This window comes from Pipra filicauda, unplaced genomic scaffold (assembly GCF_003945595.2).
Source record: "Pipra filicauda isolate LSUMZ 115617 unplaced genomic scaffold, ASM394559v2 scaffold209_size2725305_pilon, whole genome shotgun sequence".
In the NCBI taxonomy this organism is placed as follows: Eukaryota; Metazoa; Chordata; class Aves; order Passeriformes; family Pipridae; genus Pipra; species Pipra filicauda.
Window position 1 is genome coordinate 1,651,980 of NW_024104320.1, and position 18,484 is coordinate 1,670,463.

Below are 18,484 nucleotides of genomic sequence, written 5' to 3' on the forward strand. Positions count from 1 at the left end.
CTGTTGGCTTCTTTGCTTCTTATCTTGAATGCCTTACAGCCCATAATCAGCTCTGCTGCAAATGAAAAATTTTTGCTGTCATTGCCAGACCAAAACTTCTTTGTTCTCTGAGACTTCTTGGAAAACATTAGAAGCTGTCCTCAGATTCTCACTTTAGCCCCCAAACCCCAGAAATGTTATTAATTTGCTCAACTTTACACACTTTGAGTCAGTCTCTGCCTCATGTATTTTATATGAGTTCTGATTCCAGATACAAAGGTGATAAGATGATTTAAATTCACATTAATAAACCAAATGTTTCTAATTGTAACTATAGGATTTGTAACTAAACCTGTAATCAATCCATCAGTTGTAGTGTCTAAATATGATTGATTTCTTTTAAGATCATTTTGTCTTTTCCAGTCTGCTGCTGAAGTTTTCAAAGTGTTATGAAGTGTATGGTGACTAATTTTTCCTCTCTCTTTAAAATGTACTTTTTAATGTAAAGCTGGCCTTCTCTGTACATCCTTCTAATGTTTGGATGTAGATTTCCTTTTTAGCCAGTTGTTTTCAGTGATGTTGTGCTGCATCAATGTGAAGTTCTCTGCTGCTATTTGTAATAATGATGATGACAATTTATCATTATTACAAATAGCAGCAGGGAACTTCACTTTTTGATTGCTTTGGGTTTCTGCTCCTGAGCATTCTGCTTTAAACATCTGCTTCTGCACCTCTTTTTAAGGGTAGTCATTTGTTTCCATTGGTTGATTTTCACATTGTTTGGTCTTATGGATACATAAGTATTTACAGTTTGGTTTTCTGCCTCTTCCACACTTCCTGTGGATCTAGATCCAAGTCACTTCTTGTGTTCTCTGCAGAGGCTTGTGTGCCTCCATGGCAAGGAAGGGAAATTCAGTGTATTTCAGTTCAGAAACCATGTGACAACACCACACTGATAAAGAAATTACCTTCCTAGGCTGCTTACTGAGAGAGAAAGTGGACAAAGTCCATCCTTATTAACAGTCTTCTGCACTGGCTTTTAAAGAGAACATCAAACTTGACAGGCATGGGCTGAGCTGAAAATGCCTGAAATTTGATATACTGCACAGAGTACAGACTGACTCATCAATGCTCTGTGGAGACATCCTTCATAGGCTACTGGATGGCTAATTTTGGCTGAAGCAGAGGCTTAGACACCTCCAGCAGTTGTCGCTATATGAGGGAGCTGAACTTTGTATCCAACACAGCTAATGGAGCATCTTTAAAATACATGAGAAACTGTCCAAAAGTAGGAGAGTTTCCCTCCCTCCTGTTTATGATAGAGATTCTCTTGCAGATTGGGGCAGTTTTGAGTCACTCCTAGGTAAAACATGGAAGGATTTAGGCAGCTGCCTCACCTGCAAGGTTGGAGTTACTTCCACTTACATCTTTTTTTTACCATTCCATTGAAGTTTGCTTTCTCTTTTGGCAGACAAGTGGATACCACAGCACTGATTCAGGCATCTGCCAGCTTTCTTTACAGGAACTAAATTTCTCTCCTCTTAGATCACTGACTCCCACATCTTCCGTTTTTCATTCTGTCCTCTCTGCTTCACTGCTCCCAGCAAGTAACTTTTCCTCTTTAATTCTTTAGCAAGAAATCAGGCTGCGTGTTTTGGAGAAAAATCCTGTCCTCTGCTTGGGAGGAGCGTCCTCCAAGAGCTGCCAATTGTTTGTAAATGACTTACCTCAAGGGAATAGGTATCTTAGGTTGTTCCTTTCACCTGCTCCTCAAAAGACAGCAAGGAAAGCAAGGGGTCTGCTGATTAAATTCGAGATGTAGGTCTGCTCCTGTTGACTTTACACTAAGCCAAAGCTTGGCACAGAGTTCGTCTCTTAATCAGGTACCACCAGTCCTGTTCCAGTGCCTAATCACTTACCTCACATGCACTGCTGGAAATAGTATCTCAGGCAGTGATTCTCTTTCTGAAGCCTTTAACTACAGCCAATCATTTGGTCCTTTTGTTACTTCAAGGTCTTATACTTTGTTGGTTGGAAAAGTAGGCTGAGTGCTCCATTTTTTTTTCCCAAATTCACTGACTCAGAGAGTGCATCCTCTGGCCAGTGGGTGGAGTTTTCTTCTCAGGTTCTATTTTGCTTATTTTTTAGTGCACACATGTTAATACTGGGTTGTGCTCCGTGCTCTGCTGCCTTTCCAGACCCATGGAGAGCCTGTGGAAAACCACTACCTGACAGCTTTACAGCATATTCACATGTCCAGGTGTGCTTGGTCCTGCTTGCTCTGGACAACCTGTCTCATCTGTGCAGGAACCTGCCTTTGCAGGCTCAACATGGCTGTGCCAGGTGAGTCTGATCATGAGGTTAACAGATGCACAGATGCTCTCAAACATCTGTAATATGCCCAACGTCACTGTGGGATTAGTCACCCTTCTCAAAACTAGGTGTCTAAATCTATTTGTGCATCCATCTGTGATAGCTGATGCCTTGGAAGAGGCTCCAATCTCTACCAGAGCAACTCAGATTTACCAAAATGCAAAATTTAAACTGTTTGGAAGCATTCTTTCAAGCCCAGATAGGTTTTGCAACCACAAGCAGCAATGTGTGGCTTGGATTTCAGATTTAGATGTATCACCCATACCAGAGAAAAACAAGTAACACTGAGTAACCAAAGTTAAGGATGTGATTAATAGGCATTGGCTCCAGTTTCTTTTTTTTTACCAGGAAGAGGTAATAAAGAAATAGTCATGCTGGGAAGCAGCCTTAAACTGACTAAAATCCATTCATTGTGGTGAGCTTGATGATATGGACATTACATCACTGAGACCGACTCCAGTTTTAAAGCCAACTCTGCAAGCTGCAGCTGGTAAGACCCTCCATCATGGCTCTGCTGCCCTGATTTGGGTTTTTACCCTGAGAGAGGTTGGGCTAATAAAGAAAATAGACTAAGGCGTCATATCCTACTAAATGCAGCTGGTAAGATGAATTACCCACTGAGGGCTTGGACTAAGGGATGTGAAATGAAACTTTCCAGCAATCTGCATTTGTGGAGTGATCCAGGAGCAAGGCTGGAGGGTCGTGCAACTTCTAGAAAGTGGGGCCAGAAATAAAGAGAATAAAGTAAGCTGATCTCACTCCCCCCAAATCCCCAACTTTAGTTTTAAAATACCATATTCCAAAAGCACAGCTGATGCCTTTAAACACTTTCACATGTGGAAATTTCACCATAGCCAGGATTCGTGTTTGCTCTCTGGCAGTGTACTGAAGCAAGCCAAGACTAATGAAAGCTGAGGGTAACTCTGGTCCAACCTCTCTAAGTGGGTCTCTATCTATGAGGTCTTAAAGCAGTTTTTATTGCTCTACTGTGAGATTTGAGCTTTTTGAGCTTTTAAAGGTTCTTGGTAGGGGCCTGGCTCTGCTTAGCAGTACTTACCTCAGACTTAGTGATACAGTGTTGGCATTTGTGAGCGTCCTTCCCACACCTCTGACACACGGGATCACTTTTTTCTCACTGGTGCCAGGGTGGTGTCTCATACAACATTTGTAATTTGCATTTAGCAAGCAAACAAGAAGCAGAAGAAAGGAAATCACGGAACAGGGAATCGTTAAGGTTGGAAAAGACCTCTGAGATCATAGAGTCCAACTGTAATGTTTCCCTGAATGAGCATGACATCCGGTACAAGAAGAGTGCCATGTCTACTTTCCCACTTCTGAAGACCTGAAGAAAAAAAATGAATTTGGCCGGCTGAAGGGGACCACAGCCCAGTTCTGCTGCACCACATTGCTGGGCTTGGTTTCCTTGCACCTTTTTGGCAGGCTAACTGCATGATTTATGGATAAGAGAGCCTCTGTTTTATTCCCTCTCTGAGCTCTGAGAATGGGCACCTGGAGGTGAAGACTTCTGACCTGGAATCACCTCCAGAAGAGGTATTAATATACTTGGAACTCTCACTTGAACGAGTTCTCTACGGACTTATTTACATTTGGAAGTTAAATTACCTACATTCACTTCATAACAGCCAACAGGAGTGATGTTCAGTGTTTTTATACTCCTGAGACATAGGGGTAGAAGAAAATACCATGTCACTCCTAGAGCTCCAAATGACATGGTGGTGACTGTGATGTATGAGGGTGCTGTAGTCTCATCTATCACTCAGACACCTCTCAGATGTATTATTGACATCTTCAATTCTAGTCAGTGAGGGAATAAAGATGCTTGAATATGGCATTTTGGCATCCAGCTAAATGAGCTCCTTATCACAAACCCTTTGAAGTGTGTAAGGAAGATGGTCACATGGAGGTTTTGATTGCTGCTCTTACATTTTTCAGTTCAATGTGGACGACAAAGATATTGACAAACCAAGAAAATCAGAGAGACAAAGCTGATTTCCATATTGGTGTAGTCTTCCCTCAAAACACTGGTGGCTGCTTGCCCTGGCATTTATGGGAATGCACAAGGCATTTTTGCTTAGAAACTGTGTGGAGGGAAAACCAGGAAAATTTCCCCTTTGTAACAAAAAGAAAATCTTTGAAGTAAATACTTGGTCAAAATTTGTTCTTAGAGCCAATTTTTTTTTTCAGGGCTAGAAAAATATGACTCCTTCCAAGAGAATGGCTCAGGTCTTACCATGGGGAAAATGAGAAGAGTATTTGGATTTACCATATGGGTAAATGGTAAATGCCTGCTGTTGTCAGTAGAGTTTAGCTGGATCTTCTAACATGGGTACCTCAGATGATTTTCTACCACTCCTGTATCCACCAGATTTTGGTACTCGTTAGGATCTGGAGGTCAGTGAAAAGAGTAAGACTTGCCTAAATTGTGGCTGTTTGCTGCAAGAGCCAAGCAAATGGGGTACTAAAAGAAACCTCCACCATGCTATATTGAAGTCAAGCTGGCAGCCACCTAAAAGCAGTCAGAGACCAGTATTGCTTATAATCTTCCGTAACGACCTGGATAATGGGGCAGAGTTTGTAGGTGGTACCAAATCGAGCAGGACCGTTGTTACAGTATAACTGGAATACCAAAGTGTCCAATTCAAGGTTCTCCAAGTAAAGTGATACTTCTCCAGGTGAAGAGCGAGTCCAGTGAAGGGCCACCACGCTGGTGAGGGGGCTGGAGCACACAGTATATGGGGGAATGCTGAGGGACCTGGCATTTTTCAGTCCCCAGAAGAGCAAGCTCAGGATTGGACCTTATGGCTGTTTTCTACTACTGCATGGGCTGCTCTGCAGAAGACTCTTCTTGGAAACACACAGAAAAAACAGCAAACTAACACCAAAAGCAATGAACACGAGTTGCAGTAATAGAAAGCTGAGTAGATACAAGGATAAAATTCTTCATTCTTCATCTGGAGAGGGGTTTGGGGAATATTTCTCTGTGGTAAACTTGCCTGGACAAATTCTGAGCAAACTGATGTAACATCAAAGCTGGCTGTGCTTTGAGCAGGAGGTTGGATGGGGTAGGCTCCATATATTATTTTCAGCTAAGTTATGGGATGGTTTATGTGCTGTTGTCACAACAGGTGACTTTTCTCCCTGTGTATATTTCCCTGGATATATTACAAGGTTTGCAAAAAGTCCATGTAAAAGAGGCTTTTACAATCTTGGTGCTCTGTTTTCTATGCTAGAGGCTTTCATCCCCATGTGTAATTGAAGCATAGACAGTCTCTTCTGCTTTACTGCTCATTTTGGCTGCTGCAGGTTGAGCTAGAGTAGCCTGGCAATTGGAGAGCTGAGGAATTTGCTATTGATATTTGTGAATATGGAGGCCTGGTCTGTGCCCAAAGAAGTTGGGTATGTAGGGTTACATATAGACAGGTAAACTAGCAGTACCAGGGCCTGGGCACAGGTTCTGGAAATAGATCTTCTGTACTGAGAAACATTAGCATGATCCATGGCATAGTTTGTTGGCTTAGTCCAGCTAACACACTCCTAGTCTGTCCCAAAGATCATAGAATCCAAGAATGGTTTGGGTTGGAAGGACCTTAAAGATCATCTTGTTCCAACACCCCTGCTCATGGCACATTTTACATTAAGCCCAAGTCGCTCAAAGCCCTGTCTATCCTGGCTTTGAATGCTTCCAGAGGTGTTTTGAGACTGGTTGTAGGACAGAGACTGAGTACCATCACTCTGTTTTGGAGGGTAAGAGTTTTTAATATCATGGCTATGGGCTGTTCCACCACAGTTGGCCTCAGGGCCAGGGATGGTCCAGCGTAAGTTTTCATTTACCAGTGAACATGTACCAAAACAGTGGACCTGGGCACTGATAAAATACCAGTAAGGATTGCAGTGTTAGGACCTACTCTGGATAATGGAGCTACCTAGAAGAGGTTGGGTACCTAGGGCTATGTGGAAGAGGCTCTTACAACTTAAGCTACATTATTTGTGGGGCTGGTGAGGGGACTAGAGTAGGGCCCCACAGCTGCCTGTAGGCAGTATGGCATGTTGTTTTCAGTGGATATCATGGGCAGGGCTGTCTTCTCTTGGGCCAAAAAAAATGCAGCTGATGCCTGATAAAGGTGGCATCAGGACTGTGCTCACCTGCCATGTACACATCAGCTGCTCTGGACTGGATACAGTGAAAAGAGCCTGCTACTGCCTGGCCCTGTGGTTGGGTGACCTTGTGTCCATGCTTTCCATCCAAAATACTGTGGGAGCCTTCTGTAAAATGATATTTGGGACTAACCCTGTTAGATCTCAGGCTGTATTACCTGTTCGGAGTAGTGCTTGTTGGCAAAATCATTCTAAGGAACAGGGCAGCACCAAAACAAGGTGGATAACAGTGTGTCCAGATTTAAGCTCTGTTTGATTTCCTAATGCAGATGCTTCTGCTAAAGTCTGCATGAATGGAGACCACGGCCTCCTCAGAACTGCATGGGAGGAAGGAAGTCATCGATACCAGGACATGACTACTGATAGCTAGAAAAACTGCCAATGTTACTGTGAGGATATATGACAAATAAAACTCCTAGAAGTGTTTTCAGTGAGCTGAATCTACAGCTTTGACATCTGAAGAGTCAATCCAGTTCATTAAGGTGGAGAGCAGAGTCTGTAGTTACTGCACATTCCTGCATGAGGAACGTCCCAAAGGCTGACCATCTCTGGGGATGACATATGCAAAAGCCTTGTTGTGCCCCTCACAGGACAAATAATGGGTAATGTTCCTGTGCCAGGGGGCAAGGCCCTCGAGCAGACAGCTGTGGGATGTTCCCTGTTTTGTATGGGAACAATAACAAGTAAAAAGAATAGGCACCCTCCATGAAATCCTCTGCAGTGCTTAGATTTGATGAATTTCTCTAACTGGACATTTGCAAAAAGACAATGAATCAGGATTGTTGCATGCCAGATGTTTCCACTGGAACCTCTGACACTCACTGGATCAGAAATCCCCAAAGGAGGTTTGGGTGGTTCAGTATGAAAATGTTCACATGGAGCCTTGTTCTTTTGTCATTTGCATCATGCTGCCTTTGATTTGAGAAAAAAAACATGTTACCCTCTAGGCTTGGTTTTCTGTGGCTTTCCCATGTCTTTCATGGCTTTTGTTGTTGTGCTTGTTCTAGCACTCAATACCTTTTGGGGTTCATTTTCCCTTTCCTTCCCTCCTAATTAGTGACCTAAAGGGGTTTGTATGCCTTTCTCTGCAGCTGTCCTGTTGCTTTTAGCAACAATTTGATGTTGAAGAAATGTCTCCTTGTCAGCTTCCCCCTAAGCTTGATCCTGGCTGGATGGTGAAAACAAACTATCAGTCTTGCACCTAAAAGCTCAAGACCTTGTCTATACAAATTGTTTTCACCCTAGCTGAGAAGACAGGCAAAAACATCTGATAGAAAATAGGACTTGTGAAAATACTTACTTTTGGGGCTTTCCATATTCTAAATTCCTGATATAAGAAATGTTTCTACTTGCATGGAATAAATGCGCTTAAAACAAATTTCTACTTACTTGGTAGATGACAATATTATAATTATTCCACCTCACAGTAACTCATTAGATTTAGAAATACAACATCTTCTAAGGCCACACAGGGACACTGATCACATCTGTCTGTAGCTGGGGCCAGAGAGGGGCACTTGACACAGCTCTTATGGGTGTTACAAAGGCTAAAAAAGCCTATCCAAACTCTCTTCATCTCTTCCCCTCAAAATGAAACAAGCTATATTGGGTTTGCCTGCTCACATTTTGGTAGCAGGGGCCTACAGGGGTGGCTTCTGTGAGAAGATGCCAGAAGCTTCCCCCATGTCTGACAGAGCCAATGCCAGGCAGCTCCAGGAGGAACCACCACGGACCAAGGCTTAGCCCAGCAGAGATGGTGGAAGTGCCTCTGGGATAACGTATTTAAGAAGGGAAAGAAGTTACTGTGCAACAGCAGTTGCATCCAGGAAAGAGAGAAGTGAAAATGTGTGAAAGCAACAGCCCTGCAGACACCCAGGTCAGTGAAGAAGTAGGGGCAGCAGCTGCTCCTCCTTCCCAGTCACAGGAGTTGAGATTCCCATAGTGCAGATCACAGTGAGGCAGCTGTGCCCCTGCAGCCCATGGGGGTCCATGGGGGAGTAGAGATCCACCTGCAGTCCATGGAGAAACCCACATCAGAGCAGAGGGATACCCAAAAGACATTGTGACCCTGTGGGAAGGCTGTGCTGGAGCAGGTTTCCTGGCTGGACCTGTGACCCTACGGGGGACCCAAGCTAGAGCAGCCTGTTCCTACTCTGGAGCAGGGGAAGAGTGTGAGGAGTCCTCCCCACAAAGGATTGGCTGAGACAACATGTGATGGACTGAATGCAGCCCCCATTCCCTGTCCCCCTGTGTCACAGGAGGGAAGGAGGCAGAGAAAATCAGGAGTGAAGGGTTTTGCTTGCATGGTGGGTGGACCCTGGCTGGACACCAGGTGCCCCCCATCCAGAGTCCACCCACTACGCAAGCAAAACCTGGATAAAACCAACACACCCAAATCAAATCATACTTTTACCCTTCCCCAACAAGGCCCCAGTGTCCAACTCCCTCACACCCGTGAGATGGGAATTTGTTAATAACTTTTCATGTTACTGTGATCCATGGCATTATTGGACAGCTAAATTAATCTGCATGAATTCCATATGAATATTATAACTGTATTGGCTTATTAACATATATTCTGTTGCTATGACAGTCTCTTAGCCCATGGGGAAGCTTGTAGTGTTTTTGAATAAATACATTGGAGTAAGAATCCAAAGATCTGAGACCTTTCCCCATGTTCTGCATTGATCTGCTCTTGTTAGTCTTTTTACTTTTCTGTGAAGCTGTTTCTCTCCATCTATTAAAATGAAGATACTGATACCTGTCTTAGAGTCCTTTCAGACCTTTGTAGAATGATAAGTAATTATTTTTATTATAGATAGCCTTTTCCCTGTGAAAACAAGCCATCTTTTATTTGCAGCCTTCTTTCTACAGATGCATGGGGGTTTCTGATTCTTCAGTGATCTTTTTGGTAATTTCCTTTCATCAATTTACAATTTATTAGAGGTGTGTTAGAGTCAGATACACCTTCCCATGTAAGCACAAAGACTTTTAAATATGGAAATCCCACATGTATGTGCTCTCAGTCTGCATCTGGTAAATTATTTCTAGGCAATTTCTGTTGTGAATGGACAAATATTCAAAAAGAGGTATTGTTTTTCCCTTTTAGAGTGTCAGTCAGCTACTGCTCTCCAGCTCATGATCAAGCGCTGTCATGGGAAAAGAAGCTGCAGCATATATGCCAGCACCTATGAATTTGGAGATCCTTGTTACCCAGGCATCCAAAAGCATCTTAATGTCATCTACACCTGTGGTACGTCACAAAATTCTCTTACTTTAAACTCTCACAGGGGTGTATGTTTGATGAACAGTGGTATGTAGAGAACAACAAGACATTATCATACACAAAAAGTTGTTGAGCTTCCAGTTGGCTCACGGTGATTCTTGTTTAGTCAACAGGGGGAAAGTTCTGTGGATCACTGGAGTGGTTTAATTCTGTCACTTTTTGTACTCATTGGCTTGATAGAAAAAGAAAAAAAGGTGGAAATGATATTTTATGAACACAGTCAGCTGTTTCTTCAAGGCAGGAAAATCTGGTGGTGGAATCAATCCGCTCAGTGGAAGTTTACACCCTGAATGTTGGCACCCTGCAGCAAAGTTGTGGTTATCAGGAGGATCCTTATTACTTTGTTCTGTATTTCATTTTGTACCCTAGAATCAGATGAATACCAATCCATACTCATCCACTGTGTTAGTAGAAAGTCACTCCCAAAATCTTCAAGTGAAAATTGTAACATTTTTTCCGAACAAAATACTGTTATTAAAAAAAATAATATAAAATAAACAGTTGGAGCTCTAAGTTGGGAGTTTAAGTCATTGTATTGAGCAGACACTGTGCTCCTACCTGACTAGTCATCTTATTTTGTAACACAGGAAAAATTCTGTTCCTGTCTGAGCCCCGTGGTATAAAAACAACATCAGGTCTGTTTTCTTACTGTGTGATGATATTTTGGTCATTTGTATCTGACATATTTAAAAATATTTTCTTCAGGGTTTTGCTTACATAGTCGTTGCTAGGATCAACTCGGTTTATCTCTCTGTTCCTTTCTGCATCCACTTGGAAGAGGAAATTCTGGTGCTACTTTGAATGTGGTGAGAGATGGCAGAGCCTGTGGTAGAGGAGGAATTTTGTGTCCTCAGACAACAGCTTTGTGTGTCACTCCCTGTGTGTAACTGCAGGAGACTGAGCCTGATGCCATTTGAGATGGAGGCACCACAGCATTTTGTGCAATTGCTACATGTACATGTACAGAACCTTGAAGAGCAGAGACTTCAATGCAGAAGCAATGAGGCTCTGAGTTCGTCTGGCTGTTGTTTTGTTTGGCAGGAGAGGCAGGAAGATTGGGTTTTGTTTGAAATGATGTAGCAAGAAGTAGCAAGGCTATCCATGCAAAGCCCTGAGAGTTTTCTAGTCAGGAAGGTGAGGTTTTTATATCACTTTCCTCATAAAGAGACTGGAGAGAAGCTTATCCTCATGGGGATTTGACAGAAATGAAGGCAATGCAGCAAAACAGGAGCTCCATCCCTCACAAATCCAGGGAAAACAAACAGAGCCCCATGATGTATTTCCAAGAGGATTTCTTCTTCAAAGGCCTCAACAGCCTTATTCTGGCTTTGCGATCCTGGTCTCAAAGTCCACTACAAAAGACATTAATGATCTCTTAATCTGACCTTAGCTTTCCTAGTCCTAGCCTAACTGCATCAGGAAATGAGTCACGCTTGAGAGCACAAAATGGCATGTTTTGCTTTTCCGTGGGTGAAATCTGCCTCATCCTTTGAAGGTGGCCATGGTTCCTTTTCAAAATCATGATCTCAGACATGTCTCTGAGCTGGATTTTGTGATCAACAGACACATATTTCTCGCCTCAAACAGCAAAATCCTTCAAAATGTGAAAACCAAATAAACAAGAAATCAAATTCCAGTCCTGTCTGCTTGTGTCAGACAGAACTAAGTCTTGGCATTCTTTCAGAAGAAATGATAAAACCAAGCAGTTTGATATTCTTATGGTTTAGGGCATGGTAGTGTAGTGAACCTCCTGTTTGATATCTCTTTGTTTCAGGTTTCCATAAAGCTTCACACATTATTGCTTCTAGTATGGTGCTCTCCTACTTTCACAAAACCTGTGGGAGTGAAAGGCTTTGATGAACAAATGTGATTGCACTTCCCTGTGGCCTTTATGTAGATACAGGTACCTGTTCCCCCCCGCTTGCAGTTGGAAACATGTGACCCCTGGAATGAAGGATGTGGCTTTGGTGAGCAGTGAAAAATGCAGAATGACCCTGGCTTAGCTTGGGAAATGTGATGGGTGTAAAAATGGATTTTTTCAGCATCACTTCAACCCTTCTTCTTGCTGCTTCAAGTAGGTGACCTCATCACTCCCTGAGATCAGGCACTGCAGTTGGTCTGGTCCTCTCTGTCACTCCCTGTCTGTCAGACTGTGGCAGAAATGTCCTGCCATTGTTCAGCAGCTTGGACCATGTCACTGGTCTTACCTGTGACAAAAATTGCAATGTGATCTTGATCAGTGCTGACCCACTGTGCTGCTTCAGAAGAGGTAGTGAGAGCAAGCATAGTGGGGGACATGGCAGTGTGGGTGGGACAGCCTTCATACAGAGATTTCCCTTGTGAGAAACTACAGTAAGTATGGGGACAGGGCAGCTGGACTCTGCTCTCGCTGCTAAAGCATGGGGAGGGCTGTTAAGAGACTAATATGTCTTCTTCTGATAGCAACTCATGAAAAAAATCTGCTGAGGGAGTAACTTATGAGGTGACAAAAAGTAATATTAACTGAAAACTGGTGTTGTTAGCAGAAATCACAGCTCTTTTGCTGAGATGGACCCTGTGACAGGATTAATGCTGGTGTTGGCTGTGTGGACAGCCTAGGGATGAGCTGGTGAGGTGACTTATCTCCCAGTCCTGGCAGGAGAACATCTGCAAGGGTCTCTCAGGTCAGCAAGTCCAGACTGTTCTCCTCTAACTTGACAGCACAAGCTGAGCCCTGTTCCAGATCTCCAAGCGGTAAATGGATGAGGCAAAAGCTTTTCTTTCTTTAAGCCATATCTTTATTTCTTGGAGGTTTATTCCTCTAGCCTCCACGTTTTATTGGACATGAGAATGCCTGACATACATACACAATTTTGTTGATGAATCTCATCTTAAATAAAGGTGTCAACTAACTTGTTACCCAGCTGTATAATTTTTAAAATATTTGCTGTAATTACTCCAGCCAGTGGGAATGTCTCAAGCCAGCAGTTCTCCATATCACATTATATCCCTTTGCATTTTGGGCTCAACGCCTGTTGGCATCACTTGGCTGAGAGGGAAATGCCACCAGTTACCGTATGTAACTGGTATGATTGAAACAAGTAACAAACAAGTAAATGGCAGTGATCTCCCATGTGCAGTAGGGTCCCATTAGCCCAACCAAGGAAAGAGATGAAAAATCTTCCAACATGAAAACATTCCAAACTTTAACCTTGGCAGGAGCTGAAGTACAAAATTTTGGCCCAAAGGCAGATTTAGCTAAGGGGATGGTGTGGAAGGTGGGAATTTCCAGTATGTGGGTTCCATTACTGCACTAATAAATACATTAATTATTTTTTCAAAGGGAAAAGGCAAGTTAATTCTGAGAAGCTCATAAGGCATTGTGAGGTTGATCTCTGAGTGTAGCAGCTCTAACTAGAGGCAAATATAAAAATTTAAGCTCTGATTTTCCTTTAAAATGTCATGAAAATCTTAGAGGGTAAAAGGAAATAAAAAATTAATGCAAGTGAGAAAAATAGTGCAACAAAGACTAAATAGATTTTCTTTCTTGCTTGCTTGCTTGCTTGCTTTTCTTGCTTTTCTTTCTTTCTCTTCCACCAACCATCTTCCTGTCTCTCTGTCTTTCTTTGGTATAAAACATTGTATTTGTAATATCTGAGTGTTACTTGCTAGTGGCTTTGCACTTACTGATAAAAGTTACTGTGCTCTTGACTTTTTCCTTTTTCTTAATTGTCCACTTATTAACTTCAAAGGATCCCTTTAATTCTCTATATCTCTTTCCTCTCTAGTTTGCTAGACTTGTTTTTTTGGCATATGCTGAAGTCCTAACTCAGCACTGCACTAAAACCTGTAGAATTTTTTCACACATATAGTGCCACTTGGACTCAAGGAAGCATTGAAGTGCTTTATTTTAAGACCTATGGATAATTACTATGAAAGTTAAATATTTTCTCAAATCTTTCCTTGAGTGGGGATGAGGGGCTTGTCTGTGTGTAAAGTGAAACCTTATTTTTAGCACTGAAAGTCAGGGTGTCTACTGTCCCTGCTGCCAGACCCGCCTCCTTGTGCAGTCTCTGAAGGCTGCTGATGTAAACCCTCTGGTAAGGACCTGCTGTTCTTTAAATACAGACATTGGTCAGAAATGGTTCCATGAGAGTAAAAGAAAAGGATGGGGACTGTGAATTTCTTTGTATCTAGACATGTTTCAGTGGGTTGGATATGGGTCCTGATAACTGATGACTTTTTAGTGCCATTGTTAGATATATTCTGGACAAAATGGAGGAAAAATGGTCGTGGATGTGTTTTTGATGTGAATATCTGTGAATATCTGTGATACATTCAGATGCGTGCGTGCCTCCTGCGTGATTCATGCTCGCCAGAAAGGGCTCATTGGGCTGAGAGCTAATGAACTGCCATGGTAACTCATAAATAGCTTGGAAAATCCTGCAGTTCTGCTACATTAATAATCCTGCCATCCTGCTTTATGAGGCAATAAGCTGAGTCCCAGGGGCCAAGCGCTTCACACCCCAGTGAGAGAACTGTGCAGGTAGAGAACAAAGGCTGAGCATAGGAACAGCAGCTACTGTTGTTTTGGGGTGTCTGGTGCTGCTGGGAGACCAAAGAGGGTCAAGGAGAAGTGGTAGAGGTGCTCTGGGGCTGTGGGGGTGTGCTGACTTTTGCTTTCTCTGGTACTTGGGAAAGCAGTCTATCTTTCTCCAAAATGTTTTGTTTAAATAAATGTTCTCTCAAGCTGGACTAGAGGCAGGGTCTGTGTTAGACAAGAGAGCTCTGACGTGGTTGCCCTCATGATGGTGATGAGGAGGGAGGCTAAAAAGCTGCACAAATTCTCTACTGTCATCTCAAAGGGACTGTGCTCTGGTCCATTAGCTCCTGTGCAGTAAATCTATCAATGCCTCAGGCTGGATGAATGTAATGGTTCCTTCTGCTCTTAAAATGTATGAATTCATGAATGTAAAAAATGCATTTTTATCACTGCAAAACCTCTTTCTGTTGCTATAAAAAGCAATTCCAAGATCTGAAAAGGAGTAGGAAAGGAGCAATTCCAAACTTCTAAGAAAAAACAAAAGCTTTTTACATCTCTTTGAAATAGAGCAATGCAGACAGGGCCTTGCCAGAGAAAGAGAGACACAGAATGTGTAATGCAAACTTTCTTTCTTCAAAAATTGAAATAAAATTTACAAACAAGTAAACATTTTAGGCAGTCTAGGGATGTTACACTGAATGTATAATGTTTGATAATGTTTGTTTAACTGGACTTCTTGTATCATGCCGTGAAGCAGAACTCACAAATGTAGATTTGAAATTCAGAGCCACATAGGTTTGACCTACCAAATAAATAAACAACAGAATAATGATATGATATAATTCCATTATGTGGCTACTTTCATTGTCAAGACATTACGTTCAGAGATGGTTTAGGACATCTGTTCAAATCCTTTGTCTTATTTTCCTAAGATAAGAGAAGTTTGTCCAGTAATTTTTGTATCAAACCTGTGCTTCTCCTTAGCTATAGAGTATTTTTTAAAAAGCTATCCAGTCCTCATGTAATGACTACAAATAATGAAAAATTCATGAAGTGGGATTCATCTGATCAAGTGTAGACACATAAGCCATAGAGATTTATAGTGTAGACATTCCCATCTGAGAAAAATACTTTTTACAGGTAATGGAGAGAAGCAGCTGCTTTTGAGGCACAAATCATCTCATCCTAAAGAAAGTGCCTGAAAGAGATGAACTGCATATTTGAAGTGACAGTTCTCCTGTACTGACTATAAAGGGAGCTTCTGGTGCTTAGCTGACACACTGTTGTCTACATGTGGATAACATTATCTACAATATCTATATCTATACCATCCCATCCCTAAAAGTGTTCAAGACCAAGTTGGATGGGGCTTTAAGCAACCCGGTCTAGATGATCTTTAAAGTCCCTTTTTACCCAACCCATTCTATGATTCCATGATCCTATGAACTGGTTAGATGGCTTCTTTTGGTCAAAATTTTCTTTGTCACATGATGATAATACCAGTGTTTTCTCCTTACATTTATCGGCTTCCACTCCCACTGTTTGACAGATCTCCAATTGTTATAGATTTATCTAAATAAGAGAGGAACATGATGCTTATTTTAGCTCTTGAGAAATTACCTGTAGCCAGGAGTGTTAGTGTCGAAAAAGTTCTCAAATAGCAGCTCGGTCTCTTGCACCTCAGCTCAAGGTTATATCAGTCTCTACACTTGGGTGTGGAGAGGGATTTTCCTGTTAAATTTGTTTTGCATGGGATTGAGGTCCACTTTCTACATTTCACCTTTATAAATTCTCTAAATGTTTCCAGGAGCTAGGATGGCATCAGTAGATTTGCTGACTTCTTCAGCTGATTTTCAGGTTGTTCTTCTTTTGGACTTCAGGCCAGATTTGTTGTCAGGGACTGCGGCTGGTGATACGGGAGAGTGAGTAGAGTAGATACATTGGGGATGTAACACCTGTTCTAGTTTCTGCAATCGAATGGACCTGTTGAACATCCTTCCAGACTTCTGCACGTTTCCATCCAGGTAAAGGAAAAGCAAGGAGTTTGTTTCTCCTTTCAGAAACTTAGACTTCACTTTCAGAATTCGTCACACTTCACAGAACCTGTTAAATAAGCAGTGGCAATGTAACTAATGACTGCACTGTGATGGGTGACCACATAGCTCAAGGCTGATGAAGCTTTATCATCTTTGGTGGTGTTGTCTTAACAATTTTTGTAGATGCAGTTTCCTGGATCTTAGAGAGAAACAGAGAAGAAACCCCTGTCAGCAAGACTCTCATAATTTGGTTTCATGGCACAGATCTGTTGGAGATCATGGATTACCTGAGGGCAAAGGCAAGATGCCATCTCTTTTGCTGACCAGCGCTAAAGTGAGTGGGGCACACACTTTACTGTGGGCTTGGAGGTACCTGCTAATAACAGACTATAGCAGCTGTGCCATCCTGCACCAAGAAGGAATATGCTACAGGGACAAAGAGCTTTTTACGTTTAACATTAGTGATTGCACAAGAATGTGAAATGTGACATGGTGCAAACAGCCTCATTAATTTTAAGATGAAGCTTGGTAAATTATGTAATTGAAAGCTGTCATTGTGCTGCTCCTGTTTGTCTTTGCTTGCTGCACAACTCGCTGTGGCTTGATCTGAATCACACATCCAGGAGAGTCCGAACACGTTTGGCCTGGCTGGCCCAGACACAGCAACTCTTCATTACCAGGGCAGAACGAGCCTGTGTCTGACACAGATTAAGGTAGATAAATATTCTGAGGAAGGAGAGCTTCTGCATCTCAGGTGAAGGAGGAGCAGGTAATGCTGTCACCTCAAGGGAAAGGCTTAAAAGCTCTTTGATTCTTGCAGAGAAGAAATGGAGAGCTGGAGATAGAAATCATTGCCTTGGGGATGGGGAGGAAGGAAGATGGGGATGGAGGAAGCAGAGAGGGAGTTCAAAGGACACCTTTTATGATGATCCTAAGCAGAGTTAGCTATAAGGCAAGTGCAGCCTTACAATTAGGCAAGCTTTGCTAGTCTGTTGCTGTGGTCTTCCACCTCTGGGAGGCACACAGAGCTCCTGCTATGGAAAAAGAGTCCCATCAAGAGTTAGCGCAACTTCTGACCCTAACTGTTCACAAGGTGTGTGCACCTGAGGCCTTTATTCCTTTTATCTCTATCTTTCATTTTTTTTTGTTTTGTTTTAGTCGGTAAGGACTATGGTCTAAAAGTTACAGGGGAAGACTGCAGGGAAGGGTGGTCAGTCTGTCATGGTGGAGTGAGTGATGGCAACGGTGCGAAGGAGGCGGGCGGGACTTTTACTTGCATTATGGTATTTTCCATATGTTATATGAATTTAGAAATTTAAGAATGCTTTAGGATGGACCCAGAATTTCTACTGTAATAACTGTAACAATAAACTGTAATATAACTGAGATTTTATGCTGACTGACAAACCTTTGAGGTTTCTAAACAGATTTGTTCATTGAATGATTTCCTCTGGCATAAATACGCACATGTCCCCAAGGCTGAACAGCAATCTGCCATCTAGAGAAGGGATTTCAGGCCTGGGGTGGATCCAGAGGGCTCTGCCTGGCTGTCCTGAGACCTCCACGATTGAACAGGGAGGGTACAGCCTTGAAAGCACTTGTGATCCATCCATGATTTCACCCCAGAAAAGCAGATCTACCTGAGAACGATTGTGCAAGAAGACATCTGAATGCCATATACCTAAAGGAAATATTTCAGGAAGTCTGGAGAGGGGTAAGTGGAGCAGAATGAAAGCTACACGGGTTATCTATGTGGTGATTTTTTTTTCTGTAAGCTTAACCCTGATGTACAAACTTTCTATTCTTTGACATACTGAAGCCATTAATGATGGTCTTTTAAAAATTCTGACCATGAGTAAGTAATATTTATAATTTTATTACCACAGGTTACATTTTACCTGGGAATCTCACTAAATAGCCTCATAAATAGGTTTACTGCTGATTCTCCGTGCCTGTCAAGACCTGTACAGGTTTCAAATATAGTAATTAACAGTAATGCTGCCAGGTATGAGTCCTCTTTACTGGGGAGGTGGTAGGCAGACAGTCTGCCAGCCCCTTTCATGCAGGAGGCTGTAGGCTACAGCCAGAGGAATGTCTCAGCAGTGAATGACT

At 42.4% G+C, this 18,484-nt stretch overlaps 1 protein-coding gene across 1 annotated transcript in view; it reads left to right on the forward strand.

Moving 5' to 3' along the window:
- The window catches only part of EVA1A (eva-1 homolog A, regulator of programmed cell death), a 212,013-nt gene that overhangs the window by 97,986 nt on the left and 95,543 nt on the right, over positions 1 to 18,484 (forward strand). Inside the window, exon 5 of the mRNA XM_039380962.1 lies at positions 9,638 to 9,781. Within this exon, the coding sequence (XP_039236896.1) occupies positions 9,638 to 9,781 (144 nt within the window). The remainder of the gene's footprint in view (positions 1 to 9,637; positions 9,782 to 18,484) is intronic.